Below are 24,057 nucleotides of genomic sequence, written 5' to 3' on the forward strand. Positions count from 1 at the left end.
TGGGACTCCAAAAAAAGGCAGTGTTATTGTTCCTTTGATACTCAAGCTCAGGATAAGTCCAAGAAAATCAGGTGAAATAGTTGATTTCTTTGCATTAAACATATTCACTCCAACTCAAGAAGGTTGAGTCCGGATGGCATTTGAGACACTTTTGCACTCCTGCTCGCTTCTCTGCAAATATGCTGCTGAGTTTGCTAAAAGCCACTGACATCCTCAAGGGCCACAAATCCTGAGCTATGTATCCCCGCTGGCAAAATGTCTTCTGTCCCTCAAGAGACTCAGAAAGCCTGTGGCAAAGGAAGGTTACTGCTTAGGTCAGGAAAACCTCCGGTGGAGAGAGAGGAAAGCCGGAGGGGAATCCAAGAGGCAAAGTCCTCACAGACATCTGTTTCCCAGTAAGCACATGGAGTTCCACCTCCAGCCACAGAGCTGAGCGCGGCAGCGTGGGCAGAAGCTGATCCCACATGAACTGAAAGGAAGAGAAATAATTTTCCCTCAGCACTAGATTTCCCCTGACCTCCAAGTGGTTAACCACAGGGCTTGTTCCCACCACGAAGACTAGGATATCCGGCAGAAGTTCAACTCAAGACTGCTTCCCGACTTGGGAACTTGACTGCTAAACTGCTCTAAAGAGCTCTCGGGCCCGGCTGGTGTGGCTCAGTGGTTGAGCGTCGACCCACGAACCAGAAGGTCACGGTTGGATTCCTGGTCAGGGCACATGCCCAGCTGCAGCCCGATCTCCAGTAGGAAGCATGTAGGAGGCAGCTGATAGATGTTCTAGCTCTCTATCCTTCTCCCTTCCTCTCTCTCTCTCTCTCTCTCTCTCTCTCTCTAAAAATCAACATAAATAAATAAAAAATAAAAAGAGTGTCCATGAACCAAAAAAGAGACCCACACCAAAGACGGCAACGCGCTTCTGCTGTGCTTTGTTGTTTGTTAGCTGAGCAGATCTGGAACAACCGGGAAGACCCCAAGCCTGCGTTTTGTCTTAAACAGCCAAGTGTTCATTTTGCAAGTACAGCTATTTTTTATTTTATGAAATCAATGCCTTTAAGGTTAACTACAAACAGTTGATTTTTTAAAAAAAGAAGATCCCATTTTGCCAGCAAGTTCCACTTTTAAAACTAGAGGTGCCATATGGGGAAAAATTTCTCCCCCAGCAAATTACATGGGAAAGCCTAGAAAGGAAAACGGTCAGTCAACCAAAAAATAAGAATTAAATAAAAATTTTAAAAAATCAAATAACCCTCTTAAAAAAAGAGGCAAAGAACTTGAACAGACATTTCTCCGGATATGATATACAAATGGCCAACGAGCATATGAAAATATGCTCAACATCACTAAGCATCAGAGAAATACAAAAAAATCACAATCTCACACCAATTAGGATGGCTTCTATTAAAAAACACACACAGAGAAAATAACACGTGTTGGCGAGGATGTGGAGAAACTGGGGCCCTGTGCACTGGTGGTGACCCTGTAAAAACGGTACGACTGTTACAGAAAACAGAAGGGAGGTTCCTCAAAAAATTAAAAAGAGAACCACCACATAATCCAACCATCCCACTTCTGGGTTTCAGAAGAATTAAAAGCAGCGTCTCAAAGAGATACGCACCCACCCGTGTTCACAGCAGCACTACTCACAGCAGCCAAAGGGTGGAACAACCCAAACACTCACCAACAGATGATGAACAAAGACCACGTGGTACAAACATACAGTGGAGTATTACTGAGCCTTGAAAAGGAAGGAAATTCTGACACAGGCCACAATATGGATGGACCTTGGGGACATTATGCTCAATGAAATGAGCCAGACTCAGAAGGCCAAATACTTTATGAGATTATCTGAAGGAGGCCAATCCATACAACAGGAAGTGGAATGGTTGTTACCAGGGACTGGGGGAGGAGGGAATGCAGAGTTGTGGGGTGGGTACTTTATGGCATATCAGATCTGCAAGAGGAAAAAGTTCCCGAAATCACGTGAATATACTTAACACCACTGAACTGTACAACGAAAAATGGTTAAGATGGTGAATTTTATATTATGTATTTTTTTTTCTTCTTTTATTATTTTTTATTTAAATTCTTTATTGTTTAAAGTAGCACATATTTATGTTATGTATTTTTTACCACAATAAACAAACAAACAAAAAAGAAAACCGTCGGCCATCCTCACTGAATCTGGAGGAGGGAGCTCAGCACAGCCAGATCTTGGCTGCATTTTAAGTGTTTTCCTACTTCTGGTATCTCCTTTCCTCTAAATGTTTAATCCTCCTACTTGCAACGAAATGATTTTACTGGGATAACGAGGAGCCTGCGGTGCAGGCTTCTCTTAAATCGCTTGGAGCAGCTATCATGCCTTATAACACGATAATGGCAAAGGATATAAATATTCCATTTGTGTCAAATCATTCTGTTTACACCAGCCCAACATATGTCTTCGGGGTACAGATTACCTTTAAACAAGCCTAGCTGGTGTCTTTGTTTTTTGCCTTTTAGAAGAATTTTTAAAGGGCATCTACTGTTCTGAGACATTACCATGCAACTCGGAGAGCATGCTAACGTACGGTGACAATTTGTCATTCATCCTCACCTCCCGGAGTGTTACCGAGCCAGGCTCCGAGTGAGGACCGTTTCTCTCATCCCACTGCCTCGAGATGTAGAGTTTTGCATTCATTTAGAGAAAAGTAATAAGTCCTCGTCTTGAAAATTAAACACAAGCCACTGCATAGGGTGTCTGCCCATCAGCGTTTGGGTCCTGGGACACCGCTCTCCCGGTGGGCTTCACATATGGATATCATAAACTTAATTATTTGGGGACATTGCTGTCATCTGGAAAAAATGAACATTTTCTTTAAGAGGCTCTCCTGTATTTTCTTCTGTCTTCATCAGTAGAGCAATCTTCTCTTTTGATGAGAAGTCATGGAAATTACACAGCGTAAGAATGGATAATGCTGCGCGAATTATCAGACTGTTGGCAGACGATGTTGTAAGTGGCTTATCTCTCTCATTACGTGAAAGGCATAACATCGCAAACGAGAAGCCGGCATCGGGCTGAAAATGTACCTGAATGAAATAGGAATCAGGGGTCCGCACTGCCTTTGTCTCCTGTTGGGATTCAGGGTTAGAATGCTGAAATTCAGCACACTGCAGGACCTCAATGGCTACTGCGAAAAAATCCTTACACCGGTCACAATCCCAGACTGCCACGTTCAGACAACGTGATGATCAGAAGTTATCAACATTAGAAACGTAACATTTCTACAAAATGCCCAGCAAGAAAAACAGGAGGCTTTCCTGTATAATGGAGTGAATAAATTCAAAGTAGGCACTTCCTTTTAATATGGAGATTTTTGGAATAATCCTCCCCTCCCCCAACACATACACACACACCAAAATCTCACAGAGTTTGTTTATAGCCTGTGTGTAAAATTTTAGAGTACTTAAATTATGTGACTAGCCAAAGGTAGGGGCGATTACTCCAAAATGTGGAAGAGATGTTTTGGTACCCTTTCCGTGAAAACATGAAGCCCACTGTTCCAGGGTCAAATACAATTTTTTTTTCTTCACTCTGATGTCATTTATTTTTATTATTGAAAATCTGATCTATCTGTAGCTTTTAAGACTCCTTCTTTAAAGAACTGTCAGAGATAGAGAAAAGTACAGGCTAGAGAAGAACAAGATCAAAATCCATATGCCTCGCACTCAAATGTAATAAAGGCTGGCTGGCCTTTTACCAGACTTGATGCAGATGTTTAAGATCACCAAATCCAAGGACAGGACAGGGAATGGATGCAAAAGTCGCTGATCTGTGCTAAGCTTTCAGATGGGCAACAGACATTAACCACGGGCAGTGAGGTGGTCACTCGGAGGAAGGGCTCTCGCTGGCCAAGCCCCGCTGTGGCACAGAGCCATGCCAGCTCCCCTGGGTGGCGGGAGGAATGAAGATGCAAATTGTACTTCGTTTCCTGTGGCTGCTCAACAAATGGCTTAAAACAACAAATTCATTCTCACGGTTCCGGTTCCGGAGGCCAGAAGTCCAAAATCAGCGCAGTCACTGGGCTAAATCAAGGTCTGGCGGGGCTGCACTCCCCGCCTCCTCCACCTTCTGCAGGCTCCTGATTCGGGGCATCGCCACCCCAACCTCTGCCTGCAGAGTCACAGCACCTCTCTTCTGTGCCCACTCTCCCGGGGCCTCTTCTTCGTAAGGACACTGGTGATCACCTTTAGGCTGCGCCCAGACAACACGGCTGGGTCTCCTCATCCCAAGACCCTCAACTGCATCACATCTGCAAAGACCCCTTCCCCACATAAAGGAACATCAGAGGTTCCAGCATCGGAAGCTCAGCCACACACACCAATGCTGGAGCATGCGCTGGGGCCTCCGGAGCCCGATACCTGATAGATAGGGCCGCGTTGTTGGGATATTCTACTAATTTTCAGTTTTCCAAACTCGCGATGGAAGGTCACCTTGAAGCAAAATATCGGCAAAGATCGCCCCAACTGGATGGGCCTGGAATCGTGACACTAGCAATTGGGGGGTTGTTTTCCAATAATGTAGACAGGTTTGACCGGCCCCATGGAGCAGAGGCCTGGGTGGGAACAGACGGAAACGTAGATCCTTTACAGAGAACCAGAGAACCGGAGGGTCGCAGGCCAGGAGAGGAGGAAACTGAGCCCTGTTTTAGAGCAGGCAGACCCAGTAGAAGGCGGGGACCACCACCTGACCCCACATCAGAAGAGGGGTGTGAGGTCACTCCCCAGTGATGTCCTGGGGTTGAGTCCTGGGCAGGCAATGCCAGGACCAATGAGCCAGGGGCAAGGAAGGATCGAGTCTCCCAAGATCTGGGGCAGTGACTATAGATGTCACCGCAGTCTTAGCTCCGGCTGCTGTGACAAAACACCCCACAGTGGGGGAGGGTGGGGGGGGGCGCTTAAACAAGAGAAATTCATTTCTCACTGCTTCTGGAGGCTGGGTGCCTGGCACAGAGCTCTGCAAACCCTTGGAATGTCCTAAATGACAAGAGCAATGAAGGTGTCTCGATACTCCTAACAAACCCGCTTCACCACACCTGAGCCTACGTTAAGGAGGTGAGCTTTGGGAAACACCTTAAGGATGGGGGCAGGTTGCCAGGGAACCAACCATGTGATTAGAGGGTTGGAAAGTTCAGCCCCACCCACCTTGGAGGCAGAATCAATCACCAAGGTAATGAGCCTCCACAAATCCCGAAAGTGAGGGGTTCAGACAGCTTCCGGGCTGGGGAGCACATGGAGATCTGGGGAGAGTGGTGCCCTGGGAGAGGGTGTGGGAGCTCTGAGCCCTTTCCCCACCTCTGCCCCAGGCGTCCCTTCCATGTGGCTGCTCCTCGGTCATAGCCTTTCATAATAAACCGGTAGCCAGTGAGCAAGCTGCTTCCCGGGGTTCTGTGAGCCACTCCAGTCAATTAATCAAGCCCAAGGACGGAGGGCGTGGGAACCTCTGGCTGACCGCTAGTCGGTCAGAAGCACAGGGCCAGCCTGGCCTGGAGACTGGCTCTGAAGGAGGGAGGCTGTCTGGTAGGACAGGGCCCTTGACCTGTGGGGTGTGATGCTGACTCCAGGTAGAGAGTGTCTTGGATTGTAGGACATGCGGCTGGTGCTGGAGAATTGCTTCCTGGCTTATAGATGGCTGCTTCCTCCCTGTGCCCTTACATGGGGGCGCGGGGGGGAGGGGGGAGGGAGAATGGGAGAGAGAGGGAGAGAGAGAGAGAGAACCAGTATCTCTTCTTTAAAGGCTCTAATCCTACCTGAGGGCCCCACCCTCTGACCTCATCTAAACCTAATTATCTCCCAAAGGCCTCACCTCCAAATACCATCCCATCAGGGGTGAGGGTGTCAACATATAAATGGAGCTGGGCACAAGTCAGTCCATGGCAACAACCTAGGTGTCCAACCAGGTGATCAGCCTACCAGCAACCTGTTATGTGAGTGAAGTAACTTGAGGTGTTTGAAGTTAAGGCACCAGGTAACTGAAGGCTTCCACCTATCTCACCCGGTCACATCACTGTGGTCTCTGAGTGGCCGGTTGGTCATTCTTACGTAGAAAAATCCCTCCGAGAGAGACACCACAGGGGAAATGGCAAAGGCAGACAGACAGACGATGGTCCTGATGGGAGAGGTCGATAGAGGGGCCACCTGCCACGGGACCTCCAAACAGCGCATGGGAGGGCAGCTCCCTTCCTGGAGCCCAGAGGCAAGGCCGCAGACATCAGCTGAACTCTCCTCCTTTGAAGATCACAGATACATAGGCACACATGCACACGTGTGTACACACAAATGTTTTGTTAAGCCTGAATCCACAACTTGTGAAAACAAGAAACATGATCCAAAAGTGATCCCCAGCAGCTTTGACATGTCCTGGTTTAAGGAAAGCGAATTTTATTGAACACCCACTGTATGCCGGCCAGACAGTGCTAAGTACTCTAAATGCTTTAAAAAAAAAAATGTTTTTAATGACTTTAGAGAGATAGGAAGGGAGAAAGGGAGGGAGAGAGATGTTGGTGTGAGAGATAAACATCAACAGGTTGCCTTCCACACACGCCCTGACCAGGACCAAGCCCGCAACCAGGGCATGTGTCCTGACCGGGAATCGAACCTGCCACCTTTCAGTGCAAAGGACACTCAACCAACTGAGCCACACTGCCCAGGACTCTCTATGCTTTATTTTAATTCATCCCAATGGCCACCCTCTCAGGGAGGATTAGATCCAGTTTACAGATAAGGATACTGAGGTTCAGAGAGATGAAGTGACTGCCCCAAGACAAGCAGGCTAATTTGATCCAAAGCGCATGCTCATTCTACTACATGTTGCCCCTAAACGACTTCGCCACTGACTCCGAGGAACTCTGGGCCTCATCCCTGAGCCAGTCTCCTGGGACTCCCCACAGCCCCTCGCTCTACCACATGGAAACCTGAGATGCAAACAGCTCCTAGCAAAATGAGGAGGGGTGAGCAGAGTCAGGATCGGGGTGTCAGACAGAGCGGGCGGGCTGTTCCAAGGCTGTCGGGAGAGTAAGAGGAGGGAGGCAGTGACAAGGTGCCAAGAGGAACCTGGAGCCCCTCAGACCAGGAAGAGGCACACGCTCATCCACCCCCTGAGGATGGGTCCTTCAGATACAGCCTCAGGCTCCTCCAGCGCCCGGTTCACCTTTCGGGCTGTCCTGCGATGCTCTCGCCTTGGTGAGCACCGGAATCCCCGAGACCTAGTTTAAAACTCAGGTGCCTGGGCCTCACCCCTACAGCTTGTCGGTCACCGGGTCTGGGGCGGGGCCCAGGCACCTGCGTTCTTCAGGTCTCCCGGGTGATGCTGGTGCGTCGAAATCTGCCACCCACGGAAGCAGTTCCTGCCCCTTCTCGTCTTGAGCCCATCCCCTTCCCCTTTGCTGAGTCTTTTGCAATAATAAGGCTTTGGCTTCCAAGGGCAAGGAAAAGACACTTGAATTACTGTGAATCATTAGAAAAACAGCAACCACAAAAACAAACAAACAAAAAAAACACGCCACCCCCTGAACAAAAGCAAGTTATAAGTAGCCTGCAGTGGGCAGTCGCAACCTTGGCTGCTGGACAGCAGCGCCTCTGTAGGGATGTTTTGTGTAGAAACCCAGGCCTCGCCTTGGACACAGTGAGTCAGAACCTCCAGGGGGAGGTCCAGGTGTCAACATCTCTCTAAGCCCCAAAGGCGACCTCCCAGCTCCTCCCCGCCCCCCGTCCCACCTCCCTAATACAATTCCCATTGCCTTGTTCTGAAAATGGTCCTTCTCAGTGGCAGTGCACATCTCTAGCTTCGTGGGCAAACAGAACCAGGAAAGCAAATAAAGCATAAAAACCGTGCAGCAGAGTCAGACTTCAGACCAAGCTTTTCCTGTTTTCTGCCCGCAGGGTTAACGATCTGTGCCTCGTGTTTGTCGTGCCCAAAATGTGGTCGACTGCAAAGGGCGTGGATCTGTGCCCGGATAATAACTCACGTGTGTAAAGCACTTTCAGCTTAGAAGCTGTAAGGAGTTTTCAAAAAGAGGGTCTTATTTGCCCAGCTGGCATGACTCAGTTTCATTCCCGGTCAGAGGCACATGCCTGGGTTGTGGGCTCGATCCCCAGTAGGGGGCGTGCAGGAGGCAGCCAGTCAATGATTCTCTCTCATCATTGATGTTTCTAGCTCTCTCTCCCTCTCCCTTCCTTTACATACGTATATATATAACATATATATGATTTATATATATACTAGAGGCCCGATGCATGAAATTCATACAATGGGCTTGGCCCTCACAACCCGGCTTTGTCCGGAAGGTCGTCTGGAAGGTCTAATTAGTATATTATGCTTTTATTATTATAGATGGACGACAGGCATGGCCAGCACCTGCTCCAGCAGTGACGCACCAGGCACCCAGCTAGGGAGACAGCTGTGAGCCCAACAGACATGTCCATTCCACCGCCCTTAGAAGGAAAGAGTTAAGACCCCACGCACACCCAATTCTTTCAGCCATCCAGCCTCGTGGATCATTTCTGCCAACCACCCACCGGAGTAGTACATCGCCACAGTACGTTTCCCAGGGGCATGTTTCCTGGCTCAGGAGATGGCAAGAGGGGACGAGGATTCAGCCACAACTCTATGGTCCAAATGCGGAGAAGGAAATCTAAGTCCTGGAGGTTCCAACCATGCCTATCTGCCTTTAAGAGTCCCTGCCACTTTAGTACAGTAACAAGAACCATTCAGCGCATGGGGAGCCCCCTTCAGCAAGCCAGCCTATACCGAAATGGCAGTGTGTGCAAGTGCAATGCATGTGTGCAAGTACATGCATGTGTGTGTGCATGCAGGTATGTACGTGCATGTGTGTGTGCATGTGCCCATGGCGGACCCACTGAGGGTGCTCCAGAAGCCACATCACCAAAAGCAGTGCTCTGTATCACTGGCTGCAAAGCAGATAAATGGAGGAGGGAGCTGAGGAGAGGGAGGACCCCTACCACCTGCTAATGTCCCCTGGAACCTATCTAGACACGACTACCAGCCAGGCTCTCTCTGAGAGGAGAGCCTCAGACAGAGTCCCCAACACCCACTCCCTTCCCGGCCCCCGCTGACCTGGGCAGCCTCCCTGAGATGGCAGATCCCAGCAGAGGGAGGGGCTGAGGGGAACACATCTCCCAGGAGCAGACGCTAAGACACAGAGCACGCTGAGGAAAGCACGGGGCAACGGCGCAGACCGTGTGCTGCCCTTGTTTTTCCAAAAATAGAGAAGAGAATTACATTTCCAAGAGCACATATACACATACGACAAGCCCGGGGCCATCTAACAGCGCGATGATGGGAACCGCCTGGCAGACGACACCGAGACGGCCGGCCGGTGCTGTGCGGGTATGAAAATAGCTGCGGATGAAGATCATTTCAAATTCAGGAACAACACACTGAGAAGGCTCGGCCCAATTCGATATGCATCAGTGTGCGCGCACAGAAATCCGTGGAAGAAGAGAGAGCTCCCTGAGTCAGGGTGGGTTCTGCTAGGGAGCTGATGTAAAGCCTACCGAACAATACAGGCGAACGGGGGAAGGGGTTATGTTTCAAGATCTAAAAGGCATGTCATTCGTTTTCTCAAAGAAAGAGAAGAAATCTGGAAGAGCGCCCATGAAACCGATGACAACGGCTGGTTGGGAAGAGAATGGGAACAGGAGAGTGTCCCAGACCATGAGGACTGTCACAACAAGTGACCCCAGTCTGGGTGGCTTACAAACCACAGAAAGGTGTTTCTCACGGATCAGCAGACCAAGTCCAAGATCAAACTCTCCCAGATGCGGTGCCTGATGAGGGCTTCCTTCCTGGCTCACAGGCGGTGTCTTCCTGCTGTGTCCTCACATGGCGGAAGCGAGCTCTCAGGGGCTCTTGTAAAGGGCACTAATCCCACTCGTGGGGGCTCCACACTCATAGCCTGATGACCTGCAGAGGCCCCCACCTCCCAGGACCGTCACACTGGGGATTAGGTTCAACATGAATTTTGGAGGGACACAGTCTATAACAGGAAGGCACTGCCACAGAAATGTTTTATTTGATAATGAGATGTTTGCGTTGTACTGATGTAATACTAATATGATGACTAACAGGAAAGATGAGAGGCCTTGGGGAAATATGCCCTTGCCTCCTTCCCCACCCCACCCACCAGTAGAAAGTCCCTCCTTTAAACTGAAGGTGAAGGCTTCCCGCCTACCACCATCCTTAACTTCACAGAGAAGCAAAACTGCAAAGATCATCAAAATGTCAACATCAATAGCTGTTGGGCATCCATTCTGTTTCTCCCTCGGGTCATCCTTAGGGAGGGATACTGGGCTCGGGCTGGCCCAGGCCTCAGCCCCTTCCCCCGGCCTCTTGCCAGCTGCTTCTCAGGCCAAGCAGGGTGCACGCTCCCCGCCCACCCCCCTCTCCCCCTTTCATAAAGACTCCATTTGGCAAAGCCGCTGCAAATCCCTGCCAGCTCATTAACTGTTACTGCGGGAGCCTCCTCTGCTTTATTCCCAGATAAATAAATAAAAACCAATACCCAGTTCAGAGAGACGGTTGATGCATCCACGGTTAACGAAGCCACGGTGGCTTCCCCCGGACAGGCTGTGATGAGTAAAACCCTTTTCATGAGCCATATTTTGCTTCGGCTCCAAAAGGGGGACAAATAAATCTGAAAGGCTGAGTGAAGGGCAGGGGAGTCAGAGGACAGAGTCCCCTTAACCGCGTCCTTCCCGCCCACCTGGGAGTCCTGCTGCCATCAGGGCCTGAATCTATGAAGATATCCAGGGTGGGCGGCCCCGACAGGCAGTGGGACCAGTGAACGGCCAAGGGCAAGGGCTCCAGCCACCCCTCTGCCCTGCTGGATCCGGCATGCTCACTTCTCCGAGGAAAGCAACACAGAGGCCGACTCGCTTCCTCTCACCCATCTGACTCCATGCACTCCATCCACTCCATAAGCCCCTTAAGGGTGCTCAGCCCTGTCTACCGATGGCAGCGCATGACAGCCTCGCTCTAGCCAATGGCCTTTGTCACAGTCTCATGGCCTGGCCTCGACTCTCTCTGGGGGGATCCCAGCCAGACTTCAGGCTGCGGTTCTAAGGGTGCTTCTCCTTTTTTTCTTTTTTTCAATATATTTTTATTGATTTCAGAGAGAGGAATAGAGAGAGGGAGAGAGATAGAAACACCAGCGATGAGAGAGAATCATTGATCGGCTGCCTTCTGCACACCCCACACTGGGGACCGAGCCTGCAACCCAGGCATATGCCCTGACTGGGAATCGAACCGTGACCTCCTGGTTCATAGGTCAATGCTCAACCACTGAGCCACCCTGGCCGGGTGTTACTGTGCTTCCTTATACACACTCGTTCCCCAAATCCCACCCGCCAGCCCTATTAGAATACGTTACCAGATTTTTGAATTCTGACTTTGCAGCCACTGAAGGGAGCTAGCCTCGAGTTATGGGAAGGAGGAATGGAGCTAGGGGCACGCCACCAGTGACTGGCAGAAGTGAGCTCCACCCAGAGCCTGGCTGCCCAGCCTCCGCACCTCTTCCTCCTATTCATAGGCCCTGTGGATGCAATGCTTTGTCACTGGTCTTACGCTATGGTCAGGTGTGTTGTCATCTCCCCGGTGACATCATAAGCCCCTTAAGGGTCAGGACCCTGATCCTGGTCACTCACTTCTCCCAGTTTCATATACACGGCGCCGCACGGTGCCTTGTCAGCTGCTCTCTATATTTATAACGAAGGCTGACATTTGAAATCCGAACTTAGCAAAACGTAACCACGGGGATGATTAGTCATGTTACCAAGAGCTTCTTTCCTTTTAGGGGAAACGTCAGATCCAGTTCCTCCACATAAAAGCCCTACACGGTCCGCAGCATCTATTCCGGAATCACTGGCTACCGACAGGGGGAACGTCACGTTTCAGGGGCGGTACTCACCAGCTGAGGCATCAGGACGTCGGCCAAGTAGACGAACGCAGCACCGAGGGTGAAGCCCACCGCCACGGGGAAGAAGGCAAAGGCACCGAAGCCCCCGGAGGACGTGGCCATCTCGACCGCTGGGGCCAGGAGGGACCAGTAGGAGGCTGCCAGCATGACCTGCAGAACCACAGTGAGCAGCAGACCGTTAAACCAGCCAGACGCCTCCCGAGTGCGGCTTCGCTTGCTCTCCACGGCCCAAACGCAGCCCGATGACGTCACATGGGTTAGGCCTTTAATCCTCCATGGCAGGTCCCATTCCAAACCAAAAGCCACCGTCAGAACTCCTGGAACCGATGCCGTAAGAACTCAATTTGGGGCAGAAATGGCATGGACCTAGGAAGGACGGAGTGTGGTTTGCTGCCATCTAACCTCTATTTCAATGATTCTCAACCAAGGGCCATGTTGCCTCCAGGTGGCATTGGGCAATGTCTGGAGACATCTTCGGTTGTCATACGAGGGGCATCGAGTGACTAGAGGGCACAGATGCTTGGAAACATATGTAGCGCACAGCCCCTGACAACAAAGTCCCTGGCCCCAGTGTCAATAACACAGCTGTCCTGTCCTAGCTGAACACTCCAGGACAAGTCTTCCTTATGTTCAGTGGGACTCTCTCTCCCTTCCACGTTTACCTACTAGCTCTAGGCCTGCTCCCTGGAGCACCAGAGAATGGTCTTTCCTCTGTGAGAGGTGATGGCCTTTGAAATATCTGGGGACAACCAGTGAGTCGATGTCAGCGTAGTCCTGTCAATCTTCCTGTCATGGAAAAGGAAGAAGGGAATGAACACTTTTATTGACTTCAGAGAGGAAAAAGGAGGGAGAGAGAGATGGAAATATCAATGATGAGAGAGAATTATTGATTGATTGCCCCCTGCAAGCCCCCCTACTGGGGATCGAGCCCAAAACCCGGACATGTGCCCTGACCGGGAATCAAACCGTGAGGCCACACTGGCCGGGAGGGAACAGACATTTATTGATCACCTACTATTTCCAGGGAGCACGCTTCACATTGGATATCGTCCCTTATCATCACAAAAACCCTGAGAGGTAGATACTGTTTCCTCTTGCTATTTGTAGATAAAGAAACTGAATCTCAAGGTACTAAGATAACCTGCCCAAGGTCACAGAGCCAGTAAGTGGCCGATTCAGGGAGCTCAGCAAGCAAGGACCATGATCGCCTCAATGCGGGACCGGACACAAGCAAAGAGGGAAACGAGGCTGGAGCCAAATCTCAGGAAGGGCGACTCGAGAAAGGAGTCTCCAGCGTTGAGCAAATTAAACACGCACCCAACCATCTACTCCCATAGGTGCAGTGGCATCTCGGCTGGAGTACTCCCACTACTATGACAGTCGTCACCGACATGCAAACGTTGAATGGGTTTCTAAAAGTGACTTAATTATGCCTTGTCTTGAAAAAAGACATCTGCATCATCCATCTCCCAAAAAACACATGCAGTGACAGAGCCAGGTGTCACAAGAGTGACAATGAAGGACAAATCCCTACGGAAAGCGGCTTCCCTCCTGCCAGCCTCATCCACACGCAGAAGCCTTAGTGCCACTCCCAGAAAACTGCCAATGCTTCAGGAACTCCCAAAAAGAAGGAAAACATCTTAGCAGTTCAGCTCCCCGAGACCGTGGAAGGAAGCCGTGGGCTCGTTCTCCAGGCCACGGCCTACTCCATCCCTTCCCCAGGCTGCAGTCTCACTAGCTTTCGAACCCACAGTCCTTGGTAGCTGCCATTCATGGTAAACTCCCCACCGAAGACGACCTACCCAGCTACCTCTCTCCCACATCCCCACCAACAAATCTAAAACCGTGATCCAGGTAAGGACACTCATCTCATTCTCCAACCCCTCCCACATTCCATCCTATCAACGTGACTGCCCCACCAGACATTCAGGGGTGCCCCCTCTCCCCACAACCCCCGCTGCCCAGCTGGGAATAAGGAGTACCACACCGAAAACAGGAGACCGTGAATGTCTATGAGCTGCATGGAAGTGACCCCCATGCTCTCCCATCTCAGCCCAGCCTCTTCCCCAGCCCCATCCATCCCTCACCCCCTGGCTGCTTCTACCAAAGCCTGTCTTCCCCAAATCCCTTGCACAGGAGCCCCCACATCCATCCCTGCTTCTGGGGAAGCTGGCTGGAGACCACCTCCCAGGCACCTTTCTCAGAAAGAGACTCAAGGGTGTGTTTTCACAGGTAAAAGGCAGTAAGACAAGTCGAGAACAGGGGAGAGAAAGGAAGGGAATCCCTGAGGGGGGGCGGGGGGGAGAGGATGTGGGGAACAAGGGGTCACAGACCCGGAGAGCAGGAGCTGAGAGGGACGGGAAGGGGGCTGGAGGGCTCCTAGGGAGAGCGAATGGCAGAGCCCTGAGAGGTCCCAAAGTGGGACAGGAATCTGCACTTCCGGTGGGAGACTGGTAACAGGGGTTCCCGTGAACGTGGAGAAAGCAAGAAAGAGATTCCTTTACTAACTCTGGAAAACACAGCAATTGCACAAGAAAGGAAACAAAGGAATAATATTTACAGTTTTAATCATGTAAGCTATTTTATTTATTAATTAATTTGATTATTTCTTATGGAGATACACACACACACACACACACACACACACATCACATACAATTTGCCATTTTGAAGCCTACAGTTCAGTGGCATTAATTACATTCAGAGTGCTGTACAAACATCACTATTTCCAAACCTTTCTCACCACCCCAAACAGAAGCCCAGGAACCGTTAAGCAAGAATGCCCCATCCTCCCTTCCCCCCAGCTCCCGGAACCTCTAACCTGCTCTCTGCCTCTATGAACTTGCCTATTCTCGAGCGTTCCTGTAAGTGGATAATACAGTATTCGTCCCTTTGTGTCTGGATCGTTTCTGCGGAGTGTCATGCTTTCGAGGCTGACCCATGTTGTAACATGCGTCAGGACGTCGGAAAGTCATGAGAGATGTCTGCGGCTGGACAAGTCACGAGGTGGCAAAGTTGTGCATACAGTTGAGACTTGTGGAGACCAAACACTGAAGAAACAGTTAAAACGGCTGAGCGGCCGGAATCGGGTGGGGAAGGTCAGCAGACTCTGGCTTCTGTTATAAACCCGGCAGAACAACCGGACTTTTTAAACTATACAAGCATATCTTGAGGGGGGGGGGGGGGGGCGGAGAGGGGGTTGTTAAATAAACGAATAATATAATTTGAAAATATATATATAGAAGTAAATGTTATCAGGAAAGTTGTAATGTAATTTTTTTAAATATGTATTTTTATTGATTTCAGAGAGAAAGAGAGAGAGAGAGAGAGAGAGAGAAACATCAATGATGAGAGAGAATCATTGATTGGCTGCCTCCTGCACACCCCGCGCACTGGGGATCAAGCCCGCAACCCAGGCATGTGCCCTTGACCAGAATCAAACCTGAGACCCTTCAGTCCGCAGGCCGACGCTCTATCCACTGAGCCATACCAGCTAGGGTTGTAATATAATTTTTAAATGGTTACAAGACCCTGATTTCACGGAGAAAATTCAAAGGGGGAAACGCTGCCACGTACAAGAACTCAATTTCCAGAAATGTTTTTCTGCCTGATAATGAGACACCCACCTGAACGGTGTGTTTTTAGGTTTTTTGTTTGTTTGTTTGTCTGTAGTTGCTTTTTTTAATTCTTTATTGATGAAAGTCTTACACACGTCTCCTTTTCCCCCCATTGACCTCTCCCAGCCCGCTCCCCGTCCCCCCCCTCCCCCCGGCACAGGCCCTCACCGAATGGTGTGTTTTTGTTGAAACTGCCTAAATCACAGCCTTGACACCAGAATATTGAAAGGGACTGGAGGAGACACTTAAAATCAGCAAGTATTTAAAAGCTCTGAGAGAAAATCCCCCATTTCCCTTAGGTAATTCCCCAAACCTAGCAAAACTCATATGCTCCTTTTTCTCAAAATACCGTGCAAAATACCACTGGGATCCATACTTCAAAATGCTATTAATTTCCCTCTGGTGTCAGCGGTACCAGCACAGAATAATCAGGGACGAGCAGCTAATTCCCTAGCCTACGGCACGCAAACCTTCTCATTTCTGCTTAAGTGCTCATTTGGGGGCAATTTCAGCTCTGCAAATATAAATGAATTGGTGAAGAGTTCCTGAAGGAATACAGCCTCATGTTCAGGCATGATGGGGGCAGTTACGCATTTCTTTTATGATAGTAATGACAGCGTAAAAGTAGAAGAAAATCCAAGCCACAAAACAAAATTTCCCTCTTAATAAAACGGGGAGAGAAATGCATTGCGCTCTGATCACTAGCAACACACTGAGCCTCACTATCTGTTACTCAATGACACTGTCTCTACGGACAAGGCGCATGCAAGTCTACAGAGACAGGAACACAGAGTTCAGAACACAGAGGCTGCTCGGGTGGGTCCTCCGTCAATGTTTGTTGAAGCAAATGAACATGGACTTTACCCGCAAGGCCAATGTATAATTAAGGAGGAGGCACAAACTTGCAATCCATACAAATCAAGGCAATAATTACTCCGAACAGTACAGAAGCCGAGTAATGTATCTAATTTGGCCTCTGAATCAGATATAAAATTAATTTGTAAAAGTCAATTAATAGGTACTGCATTTGTGGCTACAGCTCGATCAACATTATGCTGGATTCTAGGGGGCGGAGAGGGAGGAAGAGGGGTACAATAGCTGATCTGGCTCTACCTTTGAGGGCCTGGCTACACACCCTAAGAGAGACTGTAGAGATGTGTGATATGATCAATAGAGAAGGCACCGAAACCACAGGTGAGAAAGGCCGTGGTCATTCCACGTAAGGAGATGGCAACGCTGTAAAGAAAGAACATCGGAGAAAACATGGGGAAGAGCTCTTGACAGCTGCACGTGGTCTGGAAAGAAAGGAGCTGAGAGTCAGGCCATTCTTAAATGCTCAGTGTCTGCGGTGTTAGACAAGCATAGAAATCCTATGCAAAAGGACCTCAGCATCCACTCTCAGTGGCCACAGGTCTTTGCTGGTGAGGCCCCTGCCCATACTAAGTTCCCTAAAGAAAGGACCATCACCCAAGACATACCTAGGCTTCAGACATATCCTGACCAACAAGCGAATTCTAACTTCCTCTGCGAAAACAAAGGAAAAGGGGTGAAAAACGAGTTAGCCAGCAAGTCCAGTCCAGGTCCAAACCTGGCTTCCCTTTCCCAAGTGCAACTCAACTCAGGAAGTATCTACTCAGCAGCTCTCGTGTGTGAGATGTCCACCTGGACTGGAGCACCAGTGGCAATGATGGCAGCTACACCTAAAGTAGGAACGTCAAATACCATTTAGCCTCTTTGTGGAGCTTGCCATTCCTCTTCCAAAGACCCACTGTTTGAATGATGGAGGAGCAGTATACTAATTATAATGACTTCAGGCCTTGCAAGGTAGGTTCACACTAGCTAGAAGCCAAAACCATTAACTCCATGTAGACTAAAAAAAGGGGTGGGGGAAGACACCATTTTCACAGCTGGTCACCAAGAGAGTGAGAACATGACATTGCCCAGAGCAACCTCTCCGTGGCACCCAGCCACCAATCCATCAGCACCCTCTCAACTTCGGCCTGTTGACAGACAACTGCACCAGCTGGTCAAGCCCTCCCCACCCAACACCACCACCCACTCATGCTGATCCAATCTGTCCCCGATCTGGCTGCTAAGGAAACAGCCCCTGCTAACATGTGAAGGAGGAGAGAAGAGTGAGCCCATTGAGAAGAAACTCAAACACCTGGGAAGAGCAGCGTTTACCCCGCTTCGCTGATCTCCCTCCAGAGAGGTGACAAACCACCCAACCACTCGCTTTGTGACTCTTTCGGCTCAGGATCTCCATGGTCAAGGAGAAGGATTTTAGTTCAGATAAAATCATGTTTCATTTTCACCCTCATGAAGACAGGGATTGTCAAAGTGTTTTCTGTCCTCACTCACCTGAGGGATGCAGGTGACACCCATCAATTTGGTGGCAGGGATCCTTGGGAGACGGAGGGCAAGAGGTCAGAGCGATGGGACACAATCTCAAGAAGGGACTACAGCCCGGCCAGCATGGCTCAGTGGTGACACATCACAGTGGGTAGAAGGCATGGCTACCTACCTCAGATCTAAGCTCTCCCACTTCAGGCTCCCAGTGGGAGACCCTAGGTGAGAGAATCATCTCTCCAGGGCTGCTATCTATAATAATAAAGGGTAGTAAGCCAGGGCGGGGAGGGGGGGGAGCCAGCCTGGTCCCTGGTGCCTGTGGGCAGCCTGGGGGAAGTCAGCCCAGGTCCGGGTGCCGGAGGGAAGCCGGTGCCGGCAGCGGGGGGAGGAAAGCCTTCTATTGCATGAATTTTCGTGCATCGGGCCTCTAGTTTCTTGATAAGGAAAATGGAAATAATAATAGAAACGGTGGCGCTCGTACGTAAAATGAAGTTAATTACAATAATAACCTTTACATAAAGAATGACCATGTGCCAGAACTTTCTTAATCCTCCTAACATTAAGGGTCAGGCATGTTACCTCTACTTCACTTATAGGGAAATTGAGGCACAGAGCGGTTAAGTAATACACTAAGTCATACAGTTAGTAAATGGCACAGCCAAGATCCAATCCCAGCCAGAGTGGCTCTTGAGTCCCTGCTCTTAACCTTCTGACCTTCCCAAGGTGATGCTCATCGCCTAGAGTCCTTACAAGGACGAGGTGTAACAGTGCATATAAAATACAAGAGGTCCTCGGGTGACGTCGGAGATCCGTTCCTACGACAATGTAACACGATTTTCGCCGTAAGTCGGAATCCACCTACATAAGCACCTATGTCACTCACGTGGAGCATATACGGCAGTTAATGAAGTGAAACAGTAAAAAAAATGTAAAAGAAAGATAACAATTCCTGACCTTTACTTGTGGTAAATAAATAGTAAAAAACATAAAGCACATATGTACGTATGTCGAAATGATGGAACCTTTTTTTTTTTTAATAAATAAATGGGAGATGGTGACATAACCACGAAATGACATACGTTGAGTCAGATGTAACCTGAGGCCTGTCTGTACATAGCACAAAAACTGGCCTGAAGACTCTATAAATGCCAGATACTAAACGTCTCTAGTTCCTCACTATTACTAGAGCAAATGCTATGAGAGAAAATAACCAAACAGGAAAAATGAAGGGTTTCAGAAGGAACCCCAGGAATTCAGGGAGGGAACACTTATAAAGAGGGGGGGAAAAAACAGTTATTAATGGGAGAGGGATAGGAATGCATGAAAGAAATCTATGAAAAAGGCCAGAACGCCGGAGGGGGAAAAACAGGCAAAACAAGACTTTTCAAAAACTGAAACCATGAAAACAAAACAAAAAAGAAACATTGGCTCTTTTTATGGAGTTAAAGTCAATGCAATTTCCCACCATGCAGAACTCAACAGCAGAGCGATTATGAAATAACAAGCGAAAAGGGAGGAAAATGAGAGGCTCGTCCAGGAAGTCCAAGAGCCAACTAATAAGACTAATAAAGAGAGAACAGAGGACCCGCGGGGGGGACCATTAAAGGGACATAAAGCAGCACTGGCCAGAGCCGAAGGGCACGGGTTTCCAAATCAAGGGATTGCAGGAGGAAGTTATTTAGAAATGTGGGGGAAATTTTCTCAAGCAACCGACAAATGGTTACTTCCAGAAAAGATGGGACCATGGGGGTGAAACGGCTTTTTTCCCCCCTGTGTAAGCCTTTTATGAACATTTGCTCTTTCTAGATGGTGTCTCTCTTACCCTGATAAATATAAACCATGACTCAAAATATAGAGCCCAACTTAAGTACCCAACAAAAGTCATTAGTGAAAAATATCACAGGCACAGGTGCACTTTAGTGTAACCCAGTTGTACCTCGATAAAGGTGAAAACCAGTATGGTGGCCAGTTTGTGTGATGAAGTGCCACGCATCCACCAAATAAGAAAGACTTCAGGACCTATGAAGGGAAGGGACATGTTTTCAAACATGATGTGCGGTGTGATTCCATTCTTTTAAATTATATATAAACAAGGAAGTACGCAGAAGGTCAAGTGGAAAAGACAATCAATTGGGGATGACTAAGAGGGATCTAAAACCATAATACCCAAGTTCACTGACTTACACCAACCCGAGTCCTCGTGTGTCCTACACCATATTTCCCTTGATGTCAGATAATAATCAAGATGTATGGGGTTCTAGCTGCTTTTGCTCAGTGGATAGAGCATCAGCCTATGGACAGAAGGGTCCCAGATTTGATTCCTGGTCAGGACACATGCCCGGGGTTGCGAGCTCAATTCCCAGTGGGGGGTGGGGCATGCAGGAGGCAGCAGATCAATGATTCTCTTTCATCATTGATGTTTCTGTCTCTCTCTCCATCTCCCTTCCTCTCTGAAATCAATAAAAATATATTTTTTTAAAAAAGAGATGTATCGGGCATTTACTAAGTGGCAACCACTATGCTAAGTACTCCAAATACACTTATTCGCCTGCACAACTCTGTAAAGGAGACAATTATCTCCACTTTACAGATGAGGAAACTGAGGCTTACACAGTCTAAGGAACAAGCCCCAGCTCACCCAAGTAACCAGCTGAGAAACCAGGATCAAACCCAAGCAAGATGGCTCCAGGGCTCATCAGAACAGCAGAGCACGTGTCCACCAGAAAAAGACCCCGCCCCTGGGGGCCCAATGCCCCTGCCCTTGGCTCACCCCAGCCGCTGACAGATTGAGACATTTCCTGGCATGACCACATCCTGTGACGTTCATCATAATTGGGGAAATTATGCTTCGGAGATGTAATGAGCTTACATTCAATTAGTTTCTTCCTTCACTGGGAGAACCAGAAGGATCGGCTTCCTTATCGACTTGGTGGGGAGGGCTTTCTTGCTGCCTGCTGGCTGAGATTTCGTTCTGATGTCCCAGGGATGGAAACCGGCGTGCACACAAGCTCCGGAGAAACTGGGCGGGCTTACAGGCAGCCAACCCCAAGGAAACCTCTGCCGCACACACCACGAACTTCAAAAATATTCCCAAATGTCCACTCTGTTCCAATCCCTGTGCTGGGGGCCGATGCTCAACAGTGAGCAAGACAGCCCCTGCCTTCTAGATGCGTCTAGTTTGGGAAGGAAGAAGTGAGCAAGCAATTGGAGTCCACAGACAACAGCTACACAGAAAAGCATGCAGAGCTACAGGTGCTTGTCAAGGTGGGCTACGGTGGGGAAACGAGATGTTCTGTTTCTTTAAGGAGAAAACTCGGCCACGTTCCCAGGCAGATGCAGCAGACAAACCACCAAGGCTTTGGGAACTGGGTTGTGACAAGAAGGCCAAGGTGGAATAGCGATAAGACAGACTCTCCCTTCGCCAATCTACTTCCCAACGCCACCTACACAGCGGCAGGAGCATCCTGCCCCAGCCAGTTGGGTGCTGGCTCTCTCCAGCAGGGAGGGGCTACCCTCTCCAGGGGCCACAGGAGATGAGGTCCCACTTAGGGTGCTCCGCACTGACTCATGATAAGGGCGGGGGAGTGTGAAAATATTCAGGCATACTAAGGCCCTCAAAGAAGGCACAGACTTAGAGGGAGTAGGCCTCATCCGCCTCTTCCTTCCATCCATCCATCTCCTCCCACCCATCATCCATCCATCTACCCATCCATATCCATCTATCCACCTCTATTCATCCTTTATATCCATCCATCCACCCATCCGTCCATATCCTTCCACCCATCATCCATGCATGCATCCATCCATCCATATCAACCCATCTATCCATCCATTCATATCCATCCATCCATATCCATTCATCCATCTATACCCATCCATCCATCCATCCATCCATCCATATCTATCCATCCATCCATATCTATCCATCCATCCATATCCATTCATCCATCCATATCCATTCATCCATCTATATCCATCCATCCACCCACCCATTCATATCCAACCTTCCATATATCCATATCTATCCAACCACCCACCCATCCATCCATATCTACCCATCCACCATCCATCCATCCATATCCACCCATTCATCCTCCATTCATCCATCTACCCATTTGAACATTTATTTGTTCACTACATCAAAAAAAAAAAAAGTATTGTGAGCCTCCCACGTGTCAGGAGTGCTTTCCTAGCACCTTTACTGATTCACTCCTCTTAAGATCGCAATACCCAGAACTCCCACCCCTGCCAGGACACACTCTCTCTCCTCCTCTGTCTCTTTATGGTGCTCCATCACACTTACCTCTGTCTGACATGCTGTGTGTTTTATTGTACAGGTTGCTTATCACGTGACTCTCTGCTAGAATGGCAGTCCGCGAGGACAGGAATCTCTGTTCACTGTTTACAGCATTTTAGCCCCAGAGTCTGAAACAGTGCCTGCCACCGAGGGGTGGGGGGAGGGTGCGAGAGGACCATGGGGGGCCCCTTCTTTTCCCCACCGCCTTACATCCCATGGCCAGGTCAGACAAAGGAGTCCATCCTGGAACACAGCTCGGCCCTCATCCATCATATGCAAATAATGAAAACCTACAGCTACGGGATCACCCTGAGGGTCAGGTGAGGTGATGGATGGGAGCGTGCTTTGGAAAATATAAAGCAATAAACCAATGTCACCTGATAATATCTGGGGCTCATGAGCCCATCAGATGCAAGTGTTCCCTGCAGTCAGCTTACGGACGCTCCCACCCATGGATGTCTTCATGCATAATTGCAAAGGGCTCCGCAAATTCAAACCGGTAATCTATTTACAGCCTGGACACAGGCGATGACTCTGTGCCCCTTCCTCCTTCCTTAAATACGATACTAATCTGTTTTCCCCTTGTCTGTGCGTTTAACAGATACAAATTTTTTCCACCGGCCCGGGGAACTAACTCACTTAGCCCCCAGGGCTGTCGTGGCTCATTTCTTCACACGAAGACCAGAGCTTCAGAAACAGAGAGGTTTCCGAAGAGACGCTACAGGAAGGGAAAGAACAAAATCTATGCACAGGTAAGTCCTGAAGCTCCGGGGGCCTGGGGTTCTATTCTGTCAGCTATTGGGCCAGTCTGGGGAAACAGGGCCCCCGAGCCAAAGGCAGGTGCGGGATTAGAAGTCAAGGCCGCCTGCCCTGGCTGGTTTGGCTCAGTGGCTAGCGTGTCGGCCCTCAGACTGAAGGAACATGGTTTCAATTCCCAGTCAAGGGCATGTACCTTGGTTGCAGGCTCAATCCTGGGCCCTAATTGGATTTCTTCCCTCACTCCCTCCCTTCTCTTCCCCTTCCACTCTCTCTAAAAATCAATGGAAAAATATCCTCGGGCGAGGATTTTAAAAAACAACAACGGTCAGGGCACCCTGAGAGCACAGACCAGCTCCCACTGCAGCTATGACGGCGTCTGCCTCCCTGTGTGCAGCCCTGCCCCGGAGGGCACAGAAGATTGGACAGTGGGGCCGGATTTGTCCTCCCACTATTCGCAGGAGGTAGGAGGGGCAGGGACTTCAGGGTCCTTGGAGGTATGAGAAGCCAGGAGGTAACAGGACTTGCCGCTAATCACAGGGATTGTAGGCGGCTCAGCCAGAAATACAACCCAAGGGCCCCGCTCCCCGTCTGAGCCCAAACACTCTCATCATTGCTGCGGAGGAGCAGAGCTCTGCGTCCCGGCTCGGCTGCCCAGAGAAGGGCTCCTCACCGCAGAGAAGGCAGCACTCCCTCGGGGTGAGAGGGGGTGCAGTGAGGCCACGAAAACCCCTAGTTCCCTCCTGCACCCAGCCCTCCCCAGGCCCAGAGACAGGCAGCCAGCAAGGCTCCTCCACCCATGATTACAGCTCCGCGGCCTCCACGTTTGGCACCACGCTCACAGGGGCAGTGAAATGAACAGAAATCACAGGTTGGCACCTTCCCTCTGCGCTGCCCCCACCCCCACCCGAGAACCACCGGACGGGCTGCCTCCTCACTGCCCTGACCTCAGCAAAACGCTCTTCAACCCTATACGTCACGTTCGTAACAGACGCAGACTCCCTGCAAACCGGGAAGAAGATGGGAGCCTGAATTGGAAAGAGAATTTGTTATCCTTAAAAAAACA

General features: G+C 49.6%; 1 protein-coding gene across 5 annotated transcripts in view; it reads right to left on the reverse strand.

Moving 5' to 3' along the window:
* Positions 1-24,057, reverse strand: part of SLC39A11 (solute carrier family 39 member 11) — a 62,528-nt gene that overhangs the window by 18,582 nt on the left and 19,889 nt on the right. For 4 of the 5 annotated variants that reach the window (XM_059671048.1, XM_059671050.1, XM_059671049.1 and 1 more), the window contains one exon: positions 11,964-12,122. The exons of the other annotated variant lie outside the window; for it this stretch is intronic. In XM_059671048.1, the coding sequence (XP_059527031.1) occupies positions 11,964-12,122 (159 nt within the window). The remainder of the gene's footprint in view (positions 1-11,963; positions 12,123-24,057) is intronic. 5 annotated transcript variants of the gene reach the window in all.

Source organism: Myotis daubentonii, chromosome 16, assembly GCF_963259705.1.
Source record: "Myotis daubentonii chromosome 16, mMyoDau2.1, whole genome shotgun sequence".
NCBI classification, from domain to species: Eukaryota; Metazoa; Chordata; class Mammalia; order Chiroptera; family Vespertilionidae; genus Myotis; species Myotis daubentonii.